A 20,466-nucleotide genomic window follows, 5' to 3' on the forward strand; every position below is an offset into this window, starting at 1 on the left:
GTGGACTCCAATCTCAACCAAGTAGAAACATCAATTTAAAGTTCTATGTCAGATGCAGTGTTTTTACCAGGGAAGATTAACCTGGATTTGATTATCAACTATGTGGTATTTGATGTGGTAAATATATGCTCTTCCATCTTCTATAATAAATCTATAATTTGAAAATACTTATATTCTTTGGATATTTTGCATAACATTTTCTTGACCCGCTATATCAACGACAATATATTAATCAGGTAGATAACCACGAAATGCAAGTATATTGGCATCCTTGTCAAAACACAGTGCTCCTTAGGTGGGAAAGGATAGAGATAAACACCCATACAAAAATGTAGGAATCTTAAACATTAGAGAAGTTTTTAGGGATCCTGTGGTATACGGAAAATTGGGACAGTCTCTCTCAGTTAATAGACAAACTAAAGCATTTTTTTTTTAACTTTTACCACCAAGAAGAAAGTACTACATGTAGTGACCTCCTGAAACCCCAGAGACAGCATATGCCACACTTTGAGTGCTAATTCTACCCACATAACAGAAAGACGTATGCCCATGCTAAGACACAAGTAAGACCATCAAGCACAACTGAAAGAGCACAAAGAGGGGGCCAGGCACAGTGGCTCACACCTGTAATCCCAGCACTTTGGGAGGCCAAGGTGGGCGGATCACAAGGTCAGGAGATTGAGATCATCCTGGCGAACACTGTGAAACCTCGTCTCTACTAAAAATACAAAAAAATTAGCTGGGCGTGGTGGTGGGCACCTGTAGTCCCAGCTACTCAGGAGGCTGAGGCAGGAGAATGGCATGAACCCCGGGGGGCAGAGCTTGCAGCGAGAGGAGATCATGCCACTGCACTCCAGCCTGGGGGACAGAGCGAGACTCTGTCTCAAAAAAAAAAAGAGCACAAAGAGGTGATGCAAAATCCACTGATGTTAGTGCACTACTATTGCAATGTGGTGCCCTTTCCCTAAGCTTACACCTGTAGCTACATGGATGATCCCTTATGACCAGCTGGTGGGGATGAAGGCCAAGTTAGTTCATAAATGAGTAAAGTTGGTATGCCAAAAATGAACTGTAGATGTGTTACTGATCCATTATGGAGTGACCTTGAAGGATACTGCTTAGGAGAAATACATCCAATGGACAAATCAGCTGATGGACCTACTCATCCTCTTTGTATAAAAAAGAGGTGGCTCTATGTAAGAATACACAAAAATTCAACTTATTGTTAATGGTGGGTAACTTGGCTAATTGACCAGGCTGTTGGAAGGAGAAAGATTGGAATACTAGTGACAAAGAGGCAGAGGGATGAAGTGGCATGTGGATGGTTCTAGAAGTTAGAACAAAGTTTGAAGATCTTTATATAACAGATCAATGTTCATCATAGTCTATACATAATGGAAAAGAACCTAAACTGTAAAGAACACTGAGTGGACCTGACAATTTATATCAGCTAGACTCTGATATAAGCAACCTCAGTGGTGGCAAAATGGGCTCCTAATTGAAGTAGCTATAGTGGTAGGATGAAAACTGCATAAACACAAAGGATAGTTTCCCACTCAACAAGGCTGATAAAACTTCTCTTTCTACTAAATATTAACCTGGCAATGATAGAAAACAATGTTAACTGCCCAATGTAGCATCACTCCTTGAGTAGAAAATGGCCACTTAATGGAAGATTATTCTATCCCACAAAATGCAGCAAATGAACTTGATAGAAATTGACACATATGATGGGTGTAGGTTTGTTTTATTTTCTTGAAGGGTCATAGCCAAACCTAGTATCTCGGGGCTTACAGAAGCTTTGATCCACCAGCATAGGACATTATGTTATATCACTTCATGAAAAGGGACACATTTTAGAATACTTGCAACAGTAGACACACAACCATGTTTGTATCATAGGCTACACCACTCAAAAGTTTCAAAGCTGGTACAGAAATAGAACAGGTATAGTTGAGTCTCCACCTTAGAGATGATATTAGTGAGGATGAGACAACATACCCTAGATGCATCATGTACAATACACCAACAATCATTATATATAGCTGTGACTGCAATAATTAGAATAAATGTATTTGGGAACAAAAGAGCTGAAATTAAGAGTAGTCCCACTTACCATCATTTCTGGTGACCTACTTGGAAAATTTGTGTTTCCCATTTCTGCAGTTTAGGTTCTGTTGAGCTAAAGGTCCTAATTTTCAGAGTGGGAGACATTGTGAGGATCTTTTAATTAATTTAAAAATAAAATAAATAAAATTTATGTTAAGCTCTTGCCTAATAACTTTGATCTCAAAACAAGCTGGCAAGGAAAGACGTCATTAGCTTGATGGGGTAATTAATTAATCCTTGATCATCAGGAAAAGATAGGGCTTCTAATAAACAATGAAGGAATGGAAGAATAGATAGTTGACTGGTTGTCTCTTGATACCATCCTGGCAAATTTTGATGATAAATTAGCAAGTGAAATAGCCATAGCCTGAGAAGGTCATTCTGTAGAGATATTTTTACCCTTTGAGAAAGGGATCTGGTTGCTCTACCATGAAAGAAACCTATGCAATAAAGGTTGTAGTCTTTACTAAAGAAGAATTTAGAATGGATTATAGAGATGGCAGATGATAAGATCAGTTGAGGTTTCAAGAACAGCTTAAGTGATGTATGTTGTAGTTCATTCACAAACTTTTCATATTTGTGTCTTCTTCTTGGGCAAATAAACACCACAAACACAGGAAGAGCTATTCCCAAATGAAACAGTTGAATTTGAGTAATACAAGAGTAGACTGCAATAAATTATGCAGTGAATTTCTCTGTCAGCCTTACTTCAGAACTGAGACATCAGCTCCCAGGTTCCTGGATTTGGGGCTGCTATGGGAACACAGATAAGTTTTTTCCTGGAATTATTCTGATCGAAATGAACTTGCCTCACCCAGTTCATAACCCTTGTTGGTGGGCAGGCCACATTTGCTTCCATTTAGGATAATCCTGAAGGGCTATTCCAGTTCCGAATTTTTCTGTAGCACAGACAGAGGTCTCAATTGCTACTGCCTTGGCCGTCAAATTATCTTTCTAACTAATAAAGCTTCCTTCACATTCTTACAGCTGTTTTTCTTGAAAGAACACAAACACACACACACACACACACACACACACACACAGAGAGAGAGAGAGAGAGAGAGAGAAAGAGAGTGACTTCTTAAATTTCTAATAAATTCTTCTTTAAATAGTAGATCCAGTGACTTCTGGAATAGATAGGTTTGGATTTCTTCATATGGAGGAGGTAAGTAAATGTCCCCTATATATTAAAAAACATACCCATGGACATTTTTGAGGAAGATAAATAATGCTAACAATAAAAATATTCTTTTAACATTATTTTTGTTACTATAACCCAGAGACTCAACATCCCTCATTAGAATGTGGAAAGATATGAAATACATTAATCCCCATAGAAACAATGAGGAAGTCCTGAACAGAACAATTTTCTGCAGGACAATAAAAGAATAGCAGGTACAAGAAAGACTTAAACTGAAACTCTGAGAGGAATGAGCCCTTTATGTTTGAGAAGAGAGCCACAGCAAACAACCCCAAACAGGATAAACACAAAGAAATTAACACACAGACACATTATAGTCAAATCCTGAAAACCAAAGCAAAAGAGAGAAATACTAAAATAAGAGGGGAAAAAGATATACATGTAGAGAAATAATGGTTAGAATGACAGCCAATGTCTCATGAAAAACAATGTCATACTTAAAACAATAGAATTATCTTTTGAAAGTACTAAGAAAAAAATTGTCAACCTGGAATTCAAAATTTCTCAAAATTATTTTTCAAAAGGACAGTAAAATATATATGTTTACAGACAGACAAAGCCTAAGAAAATTCATAGCCATAAGACCTTCACACAATAAATGCTGAAGGAAAGTTTTAGGTGAAATAAAATAATACAAGGAGGAAACTGGAATGAACAGAAAAGAATAAAAAATGACAAAGTGGTGAATACATGAGGAAATAGAAACTTTTTTTATATTTACTTAATTGCTGGAAAATTATTTACCATTTAAGAATTACAATGTATAGAGAGGTTTGCAACACAGGCAGAAATATGTACTTAATAATTACATACAGGATAAATATGAGTTAAATGGAAGCACATTATTAAAAACTTCTTGCATTACATATGGTACAATATAATATTTGTTTATGGTAGACTATCTTAGTAAGTTAAGGATTTATACCCTAAGGATCAACTCTGTTTTGAAAAAAAAAAATACAAATAAGTATAGCTAAAAAGCCAGTTGAGGAAATAAAATAGAATACTGAAACACACTTGGTTTTGTTTGATTAATAGTTTCAAAATCAGTGAGAAAGCTATAACAAAGAAAAGAAAAAGATGGAGAAAATAAGTAAGACAAAGAGTCATAAAAATAAATGTTTTGATATAATAGTATGACCCCAATTACAAAATAGCACTTGTCACAATGGATTAAAAATATAAGCCGGGCATGGTGGCTCCTGCCTATAATCCCAACACTTTGGGAGATCGAGGCGGGCAGATCACGAGTTCAGGAGATCGAGACCATCCTGGCCCACATGGTGAAACCCTGTCTCTACTAAAAATACAAAATTAGCTGGGTGTGGTGGCATGTGTCTGTAATCCCAGTTACTCAGGAGGCTAAGGCAGGAGAATTGCTTGAACCAGAGAGCTGGAGGTTACAGTGAGCCGAGATCCTGCCACTGCACTCCAGCCTGGTGACAGAGTGAGACTCCGTAAAAAAAAAAAAAAAAAAAAAAAAAAAAAAAAAAAAAAAAAAATCAGCGTGTGCATGTGTGTGTGTATATACATACACATATATACATATGTATATACACACACATGCTGATTACAAAATACACTTTAAATATAAGGATAGGTCAAGAGTAAAGGGATCTAAAAAGATATGTAAAGCATACGAATATATATGGTCAGTGTGGCCATACTATTATTAGCAAACATGGACTTTAAAGTAAGACATATTGCCAGGGGAAAAAGAGACATTTTGCAATGATGAAAGGTCAGTTCATCAAGAAGAAACAGCCATCTTAATGTATTTACATGTAGTAGGAATTTTCAAAAGACACAACAAAACAAGTAATAGAACTAAAATAAAAGAGAAAAAAGCATATTCAAATTTTGAGTTTTTAGCACTCCTCTTTTTTAATATTACTTGTTTGCATAAGTGGATAAAAATCCATTTAGCTATACACTTTGTGTTCTTCCATCTTACCATGTGTAAATTATATTTTATTCATAAAAAGGGGAAAACACCTCGTTGATTGTAAGAAAAAAGCAGGAGCAGCAAAGAAACATAAACCTAAAATAATACATCGATTACTCTAGGGTTAAGCGATTTCTTGGTAGCCTCAACTGCTTTTCCTGATCTCTAAGTAGACTCTCTTTGATGTGTTTAGTTCAGAACTTTTAGTCCATCCCAGTCTGACCATAGCAATGCCTTGTGGGAACCAGTGAGTAAACGCTGTGATCTGATCCTGACCCAGGGTCTCCTCTGGAAATTTTCAGGAAATGTTTCAAGGAAATCATTTGTTTACAGAGGGTGGCAGAGCTGGAGGGATTGGTATCCCATGAGAGCAAAACTCAGAAGATAGATCAAGGAATCAGTCGTGTGTAGATAAAAGTCTTGGCAAGCAGACATGGGCCACTGAGGCAGAGAAAGTGCTAGAATAAACTTATTTCTGTTTTTCTATGTGATTAAATGGTAAGTAAAATAGGACCATAACATAATATTGTCTTGTAATATGGCTTTATGTCCTCAAGTGTGTTTGAAATATGAGTGCTCTAAGAACTGAGACTTGGAAGGAACATAAATGAGGGTGGCGGTAATAGAAACTCCGAAATTTTGACATAGGAGGAACTTAGAGGTAAAAAACAAACAATATGGTTTCAATGGAAAGTGCAGGAAGCTTATCTTGGAGTTATCTTTGCCAGACAAGAGGAGACTTTCACTAAAATTTGGAGAAGTTGTGAAAATTTTAAAAGGCACTAAATCTCCTTTTACTTTTTCCCCAAGATGGGATCTCACTGTGCTGCTCAGCCTGGAGTGCAGTGGTGCGATCATAGCTTCCTCCAGATTAAAACTACTAGGCTCAAGTGACCCTCCTGAGTAGCTAGGACTATAGTCAGTCATGTGCCACCATGCCTGGATAACTATTTTTATTTTTTTGTAGAGATAGGGTCTCCCTGTGTTGCCCAGGCTGATCTCAAATGCCTGGCCTCAAGTCATCCTCCCACCTTGTGCTACCAAAGGGCTGGGATTACAGACATGAGCCCCTGTGTCCAGCCACTAAATCTTACAGCTATCCCTTGACGTTGGCACTGTTCACATCACTTCACCTATCTATTGTTCATCTCAGAAGTCATGCAATTGTTTATTCACAGTTACAGAAAATGCTGGGTAGACTCAGAACTCTTCGTGGGATAGGGATTTGGAAATAGGACAAATGATCCTATTTGTCCAGACAGCAGAACAAATGATCTGCCCAAGCAAAGAACAGAAAAGCAGACTTCGCAGGGTTGGAAGTCAGCCCATAGATAACAGGATTCTAGCCACTAGACTGGAATCAGAGGTGGGGGCTTCAGTTTTGGAAGAAAGAGCAGGTGAGATGACGTTATGGTTTCAAGTAATTCTAAGAACTTTGGAACAGGAAAACCAGAGAACAATTTGGCATCACTGGGTTGTTGATGTATATCAAGAATTGTAATGATATATATAAACAATTTAAGACATCATCTAAGAAAAGCATCCTTAGATGATGCTGAATTTTAATACTTAGTAGTAAAATCTGAAGATTTCTTTACAAAATCAATTTAATTAAAAATATTTGAGTAAACTTTCTACATAAGGTACTGTACTTGCGGAAAATACATCAGTCCCTTTTTAATTATAAATATGGCTAATGGGAGGTTTATTATGTTTTCAACTGATTAGGGCTTTGCCAACTCTACCTCTTATTCTCGAAGTAATTTTGATATTTTACTACTTCCTGTTCAAAAATAATGCCACAAAACTCTATACATAAATATATATTTTCAAGTTTAAACAAGTGAAATGAACTGATCTAGAAAGCAGAAATATTTGAATATAAAAATAATCTAGCAAAAACTCTAGTCTAGCACATAGTAATAGTTCCCAATGTTTTCTTCTCACTCCTCTCTTAAAATTAGCTACCCTCTCTTCTTTCTCCCCTCAGCTTTATAAGGCTCCAGCCGTCTCTTACCTTCTTTACCTCCTGATCTGGCTTAGCAGGTATTGCCCTTGCTGTTTCAAAGTTGGCTCCATTTGCTGAGTTTTGCTACCAACAATCATTATGGACATTTTTTCCTCTTATTTGGTGTATTTTTTTCAGAAATGTGATACAAATGACATTCATTGATTAAAATTGCTCTGGATGGGACTACAGGGCAATGAAACTGACATGAAATAAAGACCAAGGCTTCAGCCTTCTTTAACATTTATATTGCATACTGTATCTTAATTTGTACATATCCTCAATCAGAATGCAATTTCCTTGCATTCTAAACATTTTAAATTATATTAATTAACAAGAGATAGGAAGCAAGATATAGTTTAAAAAGCTTAGAATCAAAGAACATCTATTCAAATTGCATGTGTTCATAATAATATCTGTTCTTTGAGAAGTTAATCTCTCTATGCTTCAGTTTTCAAATCTGTAAATCAGGAATAATACTACCATGTGAGGATTGAATGAAATAGCAGATATAAAACATCTAGCATAATGCAATAAAAATTAATGCCTATCTCTCTGATTTTTCTGTTTTCTCTTTTAACCCACTCTACTTTTATGTCTACTTTCCCTACACCTTAGCATTCGGGGGTAAAATAAAGCACTTAATTAATTAATTTTGTAACTACATATGCAAAGACTAATCAGCAATCTTAATAATTGTATTTTTATATTTTATGTATTTTGTATATTGTGCTAATATTGAAATATTTTTAATATTTTTTAAAGGATATTACTTTGTTTTTTTTTTTATTTTTGTAGAGACAAGATCTCCCTATATTGCCCAGGCTAGTCTCAAATCCCTGGACTCAAGTGATCATCCTGTCTCAGCTTACCAAAACACTGGGATTACAGGTGTGAGCCATTGTGCCAAACCAATAATATTATTTAAGCTAAGGCTTACCACAAGATCTTTTAATAAGATACATTTTATAAATACAGAATTGATCTCATTATACCAAAAATATATTAATGTTGTCTTAATATACATTATTTAGTCATTCTTTTTTAACTAAAAGTATTTAATGAAGGTCTACTATGTGGCAGAGGCACACAAAACAATACAGTGACAGAATTGGATTTTCCTTCTTACTGTAAACACTTAAATAGATAAGACTGTTTAAGAGAAATGAATCGGAACAAAAGGAAAGGGTATGACTGAGGCAGTGAGGGTGTTCAAAGCAGACCTTTCTGAGGACTGCTTTTGAATAGTGACCCAAAGATTTGTGGAAAGGGCATTTGAGCTGCGAAGAAAGCAGTATAGTGGTCCTGAGATGGAAACATGTTGTAATGTTTGAGGGGCTGCTAAAAGGAGTGTGGTTGTAGTATACTAAAGAGGTTTCTAGTGGTCTTCTCCTATTGGACCTTATCAGTTATGGTAAGAAGTATAGATTTTAATGTAAACATAAAGAGAAATATTGGAATAATGAAGGATTTTATAATTAAACATTGTTTTATCATTTATTAACTTATTTTGATAATTAAACCTTTAAACAGAAGTTTATTTGATCCGTATTATATTTTATATAAAACATAAAATAATATGTAGTATGTATATTATACTACATAGACCATTCTTGTATACAGACTGGGGAAAAAGAAGGGCATTAAACATGACTTTGACAATGGCATATAGAATGGAGCTAAGAACAAAGACCAAGGTATCAATAAGAAAGAGACAGGAATCAAGCAGAATTTCAAAATCTTCCAAAGCCAGATGGTTAAATCCAGGCTGGAAAAAGATTGACTTTAGCAGAAGAAAACATAAAATGCTATGTGAGTGAAAGGAATTAATCCTAATGTATTAAAATAGATGTTAAATTAATATTAATAATGAATCAACATGAGATTCATATTGGAACAGATCTGAACAGTTGAGTAACTAGAAGGCAAATACATCAATGCACTCTGCTCTCTGGGCTATAGGGAAGTGACAAAGATCATGCCAAAGCAAGACTCTTATATCCTCAAATCAGAGAACATCCTCATATAGAAATTATAGATAGTACTTTCTTTGAAAGAAGGAAAGAAGCTTCAGTCACTCACACAGAACAAAAACAATTCTCAAGATCAGTTTAGTCAAATGGAAATCAATTCAGTTTAATAAGATTTAATTAATAATGATTGGGTGTGTGCTGTTTGCCAAGAACTGTGCTTGGTGCAGAAAATATCAAGATCGGTCTGACACAAGCTGGGCTTCTAATGATTCTATTGGCTACTGTGGATGGCAGACACATAAATAGCAAATCACAGGACAATTGAGGTACTGCAACAGAGTTGCAATGCAAATTATAGTAGGGATACATGGGACTCTGCTTGGAGTGATTAGAAGGGAAGACTTTAAGGGCCAAGACACTTCTGAGCTGACCTAATTGGAGTTGCTAAAGAATCAATGATACACTGTCAAAAAGGATCTCTGCATACTTTTTTATATGGACTTTAGGGGAGAGACAGTGGCTGATATCCAGATCATGACAAAACAACTGCTTTATCCTTTTTGGAAGGTAGCCCAGGCCTTCTAGAAGAGGATTTGTCCTTAATGACTCATGATAGTCTCATTCTGGAGGATAAACTAGTTGAAAAGTTTGTGGTTTTGTTCCTAATTGTCAAGAGTTCTTTTACAGTGCCCTAGCCTCTCAATAAAACTTTTTCTTTAGGCCAAGGAGTAGAGATGGATATGCTTTATATATCTTGAAGCCTCATTTTCTCTGATATGCTTAATGCTATAAAGCATATGAAAACTCTCAAATATATATAGTTGATTAAGTTGCCTATGAAAAAGCCCTAGATTTGTGGAAAAACTATTTATCTTATAATTCCAGGGAGAAAAAATTGACCCAGGCAGTACCAACCCACTTCATCTGTGACATACTATGTCTCCAATCTTGCTATAGTTTAGTTGACTGAGCCACTCTATAGCTGTGAAAGTGTATGTTGAGCTATAGAGAAAATCCAAGAATCTCTTCTTTCCTCCCATCCTCAAAGATGGAGAGCACCATTATGAATTGGTCATACAGAAGGACATTGTAATCATTATCATACGAAAAGGTGGAGTTTTCACTATGCTATAGGAGAGGGTTAATAGTCAATCATACATGGCATTTGTTATGTCCTTACTTTGGACTGCTTCCTTTGAAGAGCTTGTGGGTAAAAACAGCTTTAGAAGCTCATAGCCTGGTGATATGGTGCAGATATTTGTCCCAACCAAATCTCCTGTTGAAACAAAATTCCCAATGTTGGAGATGGGGGTTGGTGGGAGGTGTTTAGGTCATGGGGACAGATCCCTCATGGGTTGGTACTGTCCTCTTGATAGTGAGTGAGATCTCACAAAATCTGATGGTTTAAAAGTATATGGTACCTCCCTTCTCTCTCTCACTTTGTTTTTGCCATGTGACATGCCTGTTCCTACTTCACCTTCTGTCATGAATAAAAGCTCCCTGAGGCCTCCGCAGAGCCCAACCAGATGCCAGTGCCATGCTAGAAGAGCCTGCAGAACCACAATGCAATTAAACCTCTTTTCTTTGTAAATTACCCAGCTTCAGGCATTTCTTATAGCAATGGGAGGACAGCCTGTCACACCTTGCCTGAACAAATGTTTGCAGCAAATGACTAGAAATTGGAGAAACCACTAATTTTCCTCATTCTTCAAAACTAGTATCTACTTCCTGGGGTTTCCCAGTCCTTTTACTTTTATTATTATTATTATTATTCTAAGTTCATTCCAGATCAGGGAAGGGGGTCCTATAGTCCATTCTGACTCTATACAATTTGTCGTTGAAATGGGGTAAGGCAAAGCCTAATAACACAAGAGGAATTTGTTTGAAAGTTACTGCTCTTTATGTGGGTATGCCTTCTGAGGATTTAACAGGGATGTATGCAAGTACCCATATTCCTGATTCCCCTTGTCAGTCAAGATCTGACTTTATTATAGTCTGTTTAGAAGTAATATCTCTCTTTTATTTCTTGAAATAAGAAGTCTTTCACAATTCCATTTTCTTTATTTCATAGACAAACGTGCTGAAAGGAGGGAAATGAACACAGGAGATCCATATAGAGTGTCATTTCAGACCTGAGAATACTTTTCAACGGACTCATCATGCACCTTCCCAATTCTTCTGAAATTGAGATTACCACCTTCTTTCTGATTGGAATACCAGGGCTGGAGCATGCCCATGTATGAATCTCTGTCCCCATCTGCCTCATGTACTTGGTAGCCATCCTAGGCAATTGCATAATCCTCTTTGTTATCAGGACTGAGCCCTCACTCCATGCACCTGTGTACTATTTCCTTTCCATGTTGGCTGTCTCTGATCTGGGCCTGTCCCTCTCCTCCCTACCCACTATGCTGAGGATCTTTGTATTCAATGCCACAGGAATCTCCCCAAATACTTGCTTTGCTCAATAATTCTTTATTCATGGATTCACAGATATGGAGTCCTCAGTGCTTCTCGTCATGTCTTTTGACCGCTTTTTGGCTAATGCCACCCTCTGAGGTACAGCTGTATCCTCACCAGTGCCAGAGTTGCCAAAATGGGGCTGTTGTTTCTCATTAAAAGAGAAACAACACTAAACTCATTAAAAGAAACAACTAACTCATGCTGTTAACACTCCCATTTCCTTTCACTCTTACAAGGTTGACATATTGTAGGAAAAGCCTACTCTCTCATTCCTATTGTCTCCATCAGGATGTCAGGAAGCTGGCCTGCTCCGACAACACTGTCAACTTCTTCTATGGTTTCTTTCTTGCCCTCTGTATGATGTCAGAAAGTGTGTTCATTGCTGTGTCTTATGTGTTCATCCTGAAGACGGTCATGGGAATTGGATCCCATAGGGAGCGGCTCAAGGCCCTCAACACCTGTGTCTCCCATATCTGTGCTGTGCTTATCTTCTATGCGCCCATCATTGCTTTGGCATCCATGCACCACTTTGGAAAGCACAAGTCCCCAATGGCCATGATCCTCATTGCTGATGTTTTCTTGCTAGTGCCACCTCTTATGAATCCCATTGTATATTGTGTGAAGACATGGCAAATTCGTGAAAAAGTTTTAGGAAAACTGGGTCTACAACGGTGTCAGTAAACATGGTACAAGATCAGCCGAGATCAGGAGAGAAAATAATATCTTCCTAAGCAAAGTATTATCAATGATTTACCATTATTTTTCTTAATTATTCATATACAGTTGGCCTTCCTTACCCATAGGTTTCACATCTGCAGATAAAAAATATTCAGAAAAAAAGTGTGATTGATTGCATCTGTACTGAACATGTAGATAATTTTTTGTTATTATTCTCTGAACAATACAGTATAACAACTATTTACATAGTATTTTTGTTGTATTTGGTATTATAAATATTCTAGAGATACTTTGAGGTATATGGGAGGATGTGTGTAGGTAAGATGCATATACTATGCCATTTTATATGAGACTGAAGGTCCTCAGATTTTGGCATCCTTGGGGTCCTGGAACCAATTTCCTATGGATAACAAGAGATGACTATAGTCAGTCCAGCATATAAGCTGTTTAAGTGTAGTGAGTGTCCTACTCCTGTGAGTGTAGGACTGACATGTATGTTGATAAGTGTGTATGTCACAGTTTTAGAATGTTATTGAAATCATGACTCAACACACTGATACAGCATTTTAGTTACACAGTTTATAGGACAAGGATAAGTATATATGAAAGCAGGGACTGTACTCCCTTGCAGAAAAGGAATACCAAGGAGCGGAAGATTAAAGGATATCACCCCGATCCAGTTGCTGGTTTCTTTCAGGTGACTTTCAGACACATGGTATTTGTTGAGGAGCATTCAGTCAAATTTTGTGTGAATAGTTGATTTCCCATTTAAGTGAAAGAAGTCTATTGTCAGGTATGAGTTGGTTAGCAATCCTCTCCCTTTACACCTTCCTTAACAATGAAATAAGTAGAACGAGTAATTCTTTTATCTTATCATTTTCACAGCCTTGAATTATGGCAATAAACTATCTCATAACATTCCTTAATAAAAACCAAATTTTTTTCTATATTACGGCAAAGTTCCATAAGCCATAGTCAACTAAAAGAACAGAAGGATGATTGTGTTCTTGGTAAAAAATAGGAAAAAGTTTTTCAAAATACAGTATTTTTTAAAGCACTGATATTCTTGATTAGCTGTTCTAAAATATATGTTCTAAAATAATGGTTCTTAATGGTTGTTTAGGCATTTGATATTTTAAATTACTTTCTAATGTTTCAATTTCACTAGAAGCTTAGAAATAATTTTAAACTAGCATAAAATAACAATATAATATTCAATATAACACAATATGCATTGTTATAGTTTCATATTTTTAAAAGAAAATAGCCAACTAACAATGTTTGGGTACCTCAAATTTTTTCTGTAAAATTCATTTGTTCCTTGTCTATCTTTTATTTGTGAGTACTTAGTAGTAGACGAAGGTATAAAACATAAAATTTAGAATAAGTCAAATCTTAACAATTTTCTGCTATGAATTATTAGAAAACTATTATTAATATATTTCAATGTTTTACTGCCTAAGTTGACTTCACAAGTAATTACTGTTATTTCTGTTTCAGAGAAACATTTTGAAGAAGGTTCAAGTAGTCTTACATATTTTACATGGCAAAATATTCTTATATATTCTATGTTCCCAGGTGAATTTAGGTGAGTCTTTATTGTTTGATAGTTGATCCTGACTAGATTCCCCACAGCCTCATGGGGAAGGGAGGGACAATCTTGCTTATCTCCTCCCAGACTGCATTATTCAAGTCTTTTTCTGTGACCTCAAACATTCTCCATTTATGTCATAATTATCAGTTGCATGTCTGTTTCTCTTAACTTGTATTTTGTTTCCTCAGAGGAATTGCATTAATCAAATTTATTGGCATGTCTCTAGAGCTTGTACAGTGTATAAAAAATTGCATCTGACTAGTAGTCTAACTAACACATTTCCCAACTTGCTTTGAAAAACAAACCAAAACAACAACAAAAACGTCTTGAACAACTCAGAATATGTTGATAAATTACAAGCACATCAAACACCTGACATGATAGAAAACCTATTGCCAAAATAAGTAGGGAGTAACTATAAATTTCAAGTCAATGAAGCTGTCCTGAAAAACAGTTCATGTTCTGTTCAAGAAAATGGAAACATATTTTCATGAAAGAAACAACAAAATTTTTAGTTTTTCTCCTCAACTCAGAAATTCAAATCTGTACTTGATGGAAATGACTCAAGTCATAAAATGTCAATAAATGTTTCCGGATCAGAAGAGTCGGTAGGCTAAATATTGTCTGTTTCTCTCAATTATCCAACAGGTTTAATATATTTGTAATTAAACTTCCAGTAACATTTCTTTTGTAATTACTAAAATAATTCTAAAAACAGAGATATAAGAGTAAACTGAAGAACATACAATAAAAATAAATACATTACAAACTATAATAAAGCTTAATATAATAGTGAGATTTATTAAACAGCTGTAAAATTGTGCAGTTTACTCAACAAATCAATGAGAACAAAAAAATAGAATAATCACACTGTAATATGTATCATATAAGATCTGAAAATGTAACATATAATCAAGAAATATCAGAACATTATATAAAATTGATTGAATAGTCAAATAATACAGGGAGGAATAATGAAAACCTATACAACATTTCATATTTGTGTGCATATGATTTTTATCACCCACAAAAAATAAATTAAGAATTACGTACAAAGATAATTTTAAAATCTACTGAAATATAAGCAAACAAATCACATATGGATGGGAAAAATTCTTTGATTAAATAACTACAATGTAACTACAATGGAAAAGTGAAAAGAAAAAAGCAACCCTGGAATTCTTGTGGAAGTTTACAAAGTCTCTTACAAATAATCCTTAAGGTTATGGTTTTATTCTGAGTTTGCCAACAGGCTGTCTGTCAAAAATAAAATATTTTGACCTTAATCCTTGTTTGGGGTCAGATGCTAGAAACTAAATATATCTTGGAATTCTTGCACTTTTGAATAGTAGTTGTATTTTTTTCTTTTGATGAGGGTAGAACCAAAGATATATTTATTTGGCAGCAATATGAGAACAAAGAGCAGTACATGTATTTATTGAAAAACAATTAGTTATCTGAATAACATTGGAGGTCAAAACTTAGAAGATAATGACAATAGAATGTACCCGGTGCTGACCAGGTGCTAGGCATTGGGCTATATGTTTACCAGAATTAACAGTATTTACTTTTGCAAGAACCTGGGAAGGGAGAATTTATTACTTCCTCTTCTTCTCTGGGTTAGGAAGTTAAAGACTTATGATGTTTAATGACTTTTCTAAGAATATAGAGCAATAAAATGTTAGGAGCTTAAATCCAAGCCCAGGCAGTGTGATTCCAGAGCCCACAACTTCAGCCACTACAGTTGGCCAACACAAGAAGACCAACAGTTATTTTGCCTATTTCTAAGTTTAATAATTTATATTTCTGGAAATCTATAAAGGTAAGCAGAGATAGAATCAAATATACATTTATAAGAAAATATATGAAGGGTTACTGAAGTGTTAAGTAATAGGAAATAGTAGCAAAAACCATGACATACAAAGATGATGACATGTTATTCACCAATGCAACACAGCATCAACAACTAAGTGGTGTTTGCTAAACCCTGTATTGGTTGTTACATAAGACATACGCCTACTGTCATGGAGTTCAGGTGGTGAAGAAAACAAGTAAATAAGTAATTAAATTAGCAAAGTATGATAATTTTAATCATACACCTAAGAAAGCATATGTAAAGGAATGGCAGCAGGCCTATTTTGATGGATAATGAAAGCAAAGCTTCCTAGAAGTAAAATCTAATACAAAATGTAATTTAATAGAGAATAATGAATAATAGCAAGTAAATATTTAAGACATACATTTGCATGTAAACTATTATCTTAATTTATAAATGTATACATATGTATGCCCATGTGTTTGTTTATTAAAAAAAGATTAGGTCATATGCAGTCATGAGTTGCTTAATAAGGGGGATTTTTTCTGAGAAATGCATTATTGTGTGACTATCATATAGTTTATTTACACAAACCTAGAGGTTGTGTAAACCTCTAGGTATGTAGTAAAACCTACTACATACCTATGATATAGCCTATTGCTCCTAGACTACAAAACTGTGCAGCATTTTACCGTACTAAATACTGAGGTAACTGTAACACAATGGTAAGTATTTGTGTTTGTTTAAACATAGACAAGGTACAGCAAAAATACTGATATTATAGTCTTATGGGACTACTGTGGCATATGAGGCCCATTGTTGACTGAAAGGTCATTGTGGGTCATATAACTATATTATATAATCTCTCCATAGGATTGCAAATAATTGTTATTAGATTTTAATTTTTTTTCTATTTCTCAACACATTCACACATTTTAATTATATATATGACACTCTTAATCAGAAAAACTCCAAATATATAAAATACATTGCTTAAAATAACAAAACACAAATTCATAGCCTATTGACAATTACCATAGGGGTGGAGTATATTGTTGAAATTTTTTCTTTTTGAGTGAAAAGGTTGCATTTTTAGTCAGGTATAAAAACTACATTTTTGAGTAGTAGATTAATACACATATAGCAGACTGCTTTATGACTGCCATAAAACTGGAAGAAATATCACACATTTTCACAATTGTTCATCTAAAACCTTTGGAATTCAATTACATTTTATACTTTAAAAGAGCCATATATCTCTTGAGGTATTACCCTGCATTCAAACATAGCAATATTTCTGAAGTGAAATGTGTGAAATAAATAAATTATGATCCAAAAATATGTTCACACAAGTTCCTGTTAGGCTTTTTAGCCAATAAATTATGACACCAAACTTAAGAAAGAAAAAAAAATTGTTTTTCCAGATATTTGGAAACTTCTCCATTGTGAATAGAAAATTGTAGATCTGCCAAGGTAAACTTTTAGAAAAGTCTTCAAAAGAAGCAATTGTAAAGCCACAGACATCTGAAATAACTGATGCAGAAAAGTTTGGATAGTTAGATTAGTGTGTGTTCTGGGATGTCTGCTCTGCCACAAGTTAATTTCAGGGTCAGAGACGCTGTCATAGTATGATACTCTCTAAGGGAAATTGTATGGCATCAGATGTCTAGAAACTAGGTATATCTTTGGGTTCTTGCACTTTTGAATAATAGTTGTATTTTTTTTCCTTTTGATGAGGACAGAACCAAAGAGACATTTGTTTGGCAGCAATATGAGAACAAAAACTTGAAAGCTAAAATACTGAATTGTGGTATAATAGAATACAAAGACTTCCCGCTGAGTGCACAAGGCCAAGAAACATTTTAGCTACAATGAGGGACTTGGAGTTTGAAAAACTGAATTTTACTTATAATTGCATTACTTTATAGGATGGTCATTCACTTGTTTTTCCTCACCTAAAAAGTGTGTGAGTCCTGCCACATGCTCTTATGTAATCTCAATTACCTGAATATAATGCATGAAAGGAAACTCATGCAAATACTTTTAATTATAAATGATATGTGATTATTGTTGGTAAAGGGGATTGGAGCCCAAGCGAAGCAAAATCATAAAGTTGTCAGTGCTCCCGCTGAACAACGTAGCTTGAAAGAAAACTGAGGTCAAGAAACCAGATTGGGACTGGTGTTCCCTATCTCCCAAGGAATAGGAAGTTGATATAAGGGGAGGAGACAGGTGGCTCAAATCAGAGTACCTGCTTGGTCCACAATGCTCAGACATGAGTTATCCTAGGTAGGATGAAATTGTGAAAACTGTGGAAAAAAAATTTGAAGAATTATCTCCAGCACCCTAACAACCCTGCGCCTGAGTTTACTTCTTCACAAAACAAATATTGTTAATAAAGGCAATCTAGTAATTTCCTATTAAAAAACATCAGAGCTACTGTGCAATTCTAGAGTGATGAGTATACCAGAGGGTAGAAGCAGTTAATAGCTAGGTAGAAAATTAACAACCCAAGAAAAAAGAGCAAATAGAAAAAAGCTGCAGTTCTGAGAGCTAGCAGTGGAGTAGCTATGGAATCAGGATTAGAACTATATTAGAATATATAGGCAATGAGAAAATAATGAAAGTCAATGTGTAATTTTATATATTGGATGGATTGGAGGTATACAAAGTACTAACTAAAATTGAAAAAGTATCACTTCTACTAAGAAGAAAAGGGATTGAAGAAAGATAGAGATATAGGGAGTATATTTGTAAGGATACAGCGCTCTCTGGAAGTGACACCAGGAACTGAAACCGATGTGCAAGATTTTCCTAAAGTTTTTAATTATAACTTTCTAAGTGTGTGTCTTTGTGCACATATGTAACTTTTCCTTTTAACAGCTCAAGTAACAACCTTCATTGCCTCACTGGAAATGTCATTTCAGGGGAAAAAAAATTGTTCAGCTGGATGTGAAAATAAAATTGTAATTTATTTCTGGTCTAAAAATTACTGTCTTAAAGGAGACAAATTGTTCCACTATATTAAAGTGACTTTATTCTGCTTTTACATGCACAGGAGTCATGTCATTGTTTAAAATGTTTCAGGGACATATACTCAACTAATTTGGTTTTAAATTATGGTATTAAAAAATAAAACTCTTTGATAAGCTCAGGGGAAAATTACTCTCTTCTTCCCACTCCTAAAATTCAATTGGAATTGACTCAGCAACCAAAATACCTGTGGATTAGACAGCCCCAAGTCCCTTTCTTTCCTAAGCATAATTCATGTCCTGACAATTTCCTACCTTCAATCCCATCTTCCTCTAAGACCCCTCACATTAGGACCCCATGAACCCTTGGAATGGAGCAGCTGGAACATAGCCTGGCGGATTGTCTTGGTCTTCAAGCTGTAAATGATAGGGTTCAGCACAGGTGGTAAGAGCAGATAAATATTGGCCAAAGTGCTACAGAGCACCCTTGGGGTGGAGTGGAAGAGGCGGTGTGCCAAAGAGAGGCTGATCATTGGCACATAGAAAACAGTGACTGCACAGATGTGACAGACACAAGTGCTGAGAGCTTTTTGTTGCTTCTTTCGGGCCACAATGCTCAGAACAGTACGGAGGATCAGGACATAGGAGAAAAGAATAAACAATACGTCAGTGCCATTCAGGTAGAGCTGAAGAAACAATTCCCAAAAACTGCTGATCCAAGGTTTGGAATATGTGTATTTGATCACTTCTGGGTGGTAGCAAAATGGATGGGAAAGCTCGTGACCCCCATGAAAAGACATAGTGTTTATGGCTACAACAATGGGAAGTAAGAAAACTACTGGTCTAATGCAGATGACCAGCCCTATCACCAGGATCATCCTGTCTGTGAGGATAGTAGCATAGTTCAATGGGTTACAGATAGCCACGAAGCGGTCAAAGGCCATGGCTACCAGCACCGAGGACTCCAGCAAGGAGAAGGCATGCACAAAGAACATTTGAATGAAGCAAGCTTTAAAGCTGATCTCCCGGGCATGAAACCAGAGAACACCTAGCACAGTGGGAAGGGTCGTAATGGTCAGACATAGATCAACAGCTGCCAGCATGGAGAGGAAATAATACATGGGCTTGTGGAGTCTCCGCTTAGTAATGATGACAAGAAAGATCATACTGTTTCCCAAGAGGGCAATGGTGTAGAGACAGCAGACTGGAATGGAGATCCAGACATGAGCACATTCCAGCCCAGGGAATGCAGTGAGGAAGAAGTTTGAGGAAGATGAAGTGGTGTTATTGAATATTGCCATGGTTGGTTGAAGACACTGAACTACAAGGAAAGAAAAATAATTAAGATTCTTTATATATATATCATACATTTTATTAGTCATTTTACATACAATTTTAAATTTAAGGTGGTTATTTTTCTTCTGTTTTAAAGAAAGGAAATGGACCCAGGAAGGTTAAATTGTATATCTAGGCTAAAATAGTTAAATACAGATTCAAATTCAAAACCAAATTGACTAACTCCGAAGTCTATTATTTTTTACTAAACTTCAGATGATCAGAGAGGCCAGGCTAATGAGACAATTTGGATAGCTGAATGTTGTAATTTCCTTCTTTTAAAATACAATTTTTTAAACATCCTCTTATATTTGTATATGATGTACAGGAGGGGTAGAGATGAGAAATAAGCAAAATAGAGAACAATGTTCTCAT

At 35.5% G+C, this 20,466-nt stretch overlaps 1 protein-coding gene and 1 pseudogene across 1 annotated transcript; one reads left to right on the plus strand and one right to left on the minus strand.

Annotated features, from left to right (window-relative positions):
• The first annotated feature begins 11,395 nt into the window (after positions 1–11,395).
• LOC129008677 (olfactory receptor 51A7-like) lies at positions 11,396–12,377 on the plus strand (annotated as a pseudogene).
• Positions 12,378–19,073: 6,696 nt separating this feature from the next.
• Positions 19,074–20,057, minus strand: LOC129008977 (olfactory receptor 51T1). Its single transcript, XM_054441566.2, has one exon. It carries the CDS (start codon positions 20,055–20,057, stop codon positions 19,074–19,076), a length of 984 nt encoding a protein of 327 aa, XP_054297541.2.
• Positions 20,058–20,466: the final 409 nt, after the last annotated feature.

The sequence above is a fragment of the Pongo pygmaeus genome, chromosome 9 (genome assembly GCF_028885625.2).
Source record: "Pongo pygmaeus isolate AG05252 chromosome 9, NHGRI_mPonPyg2-v2.0_pri, whole genome shotgun sequence".
NCBI lineage: Eukaryota > Metazoa > Chordata > Mammalia > Primates > Hominidae > Pongo > Pongo pygmaeus.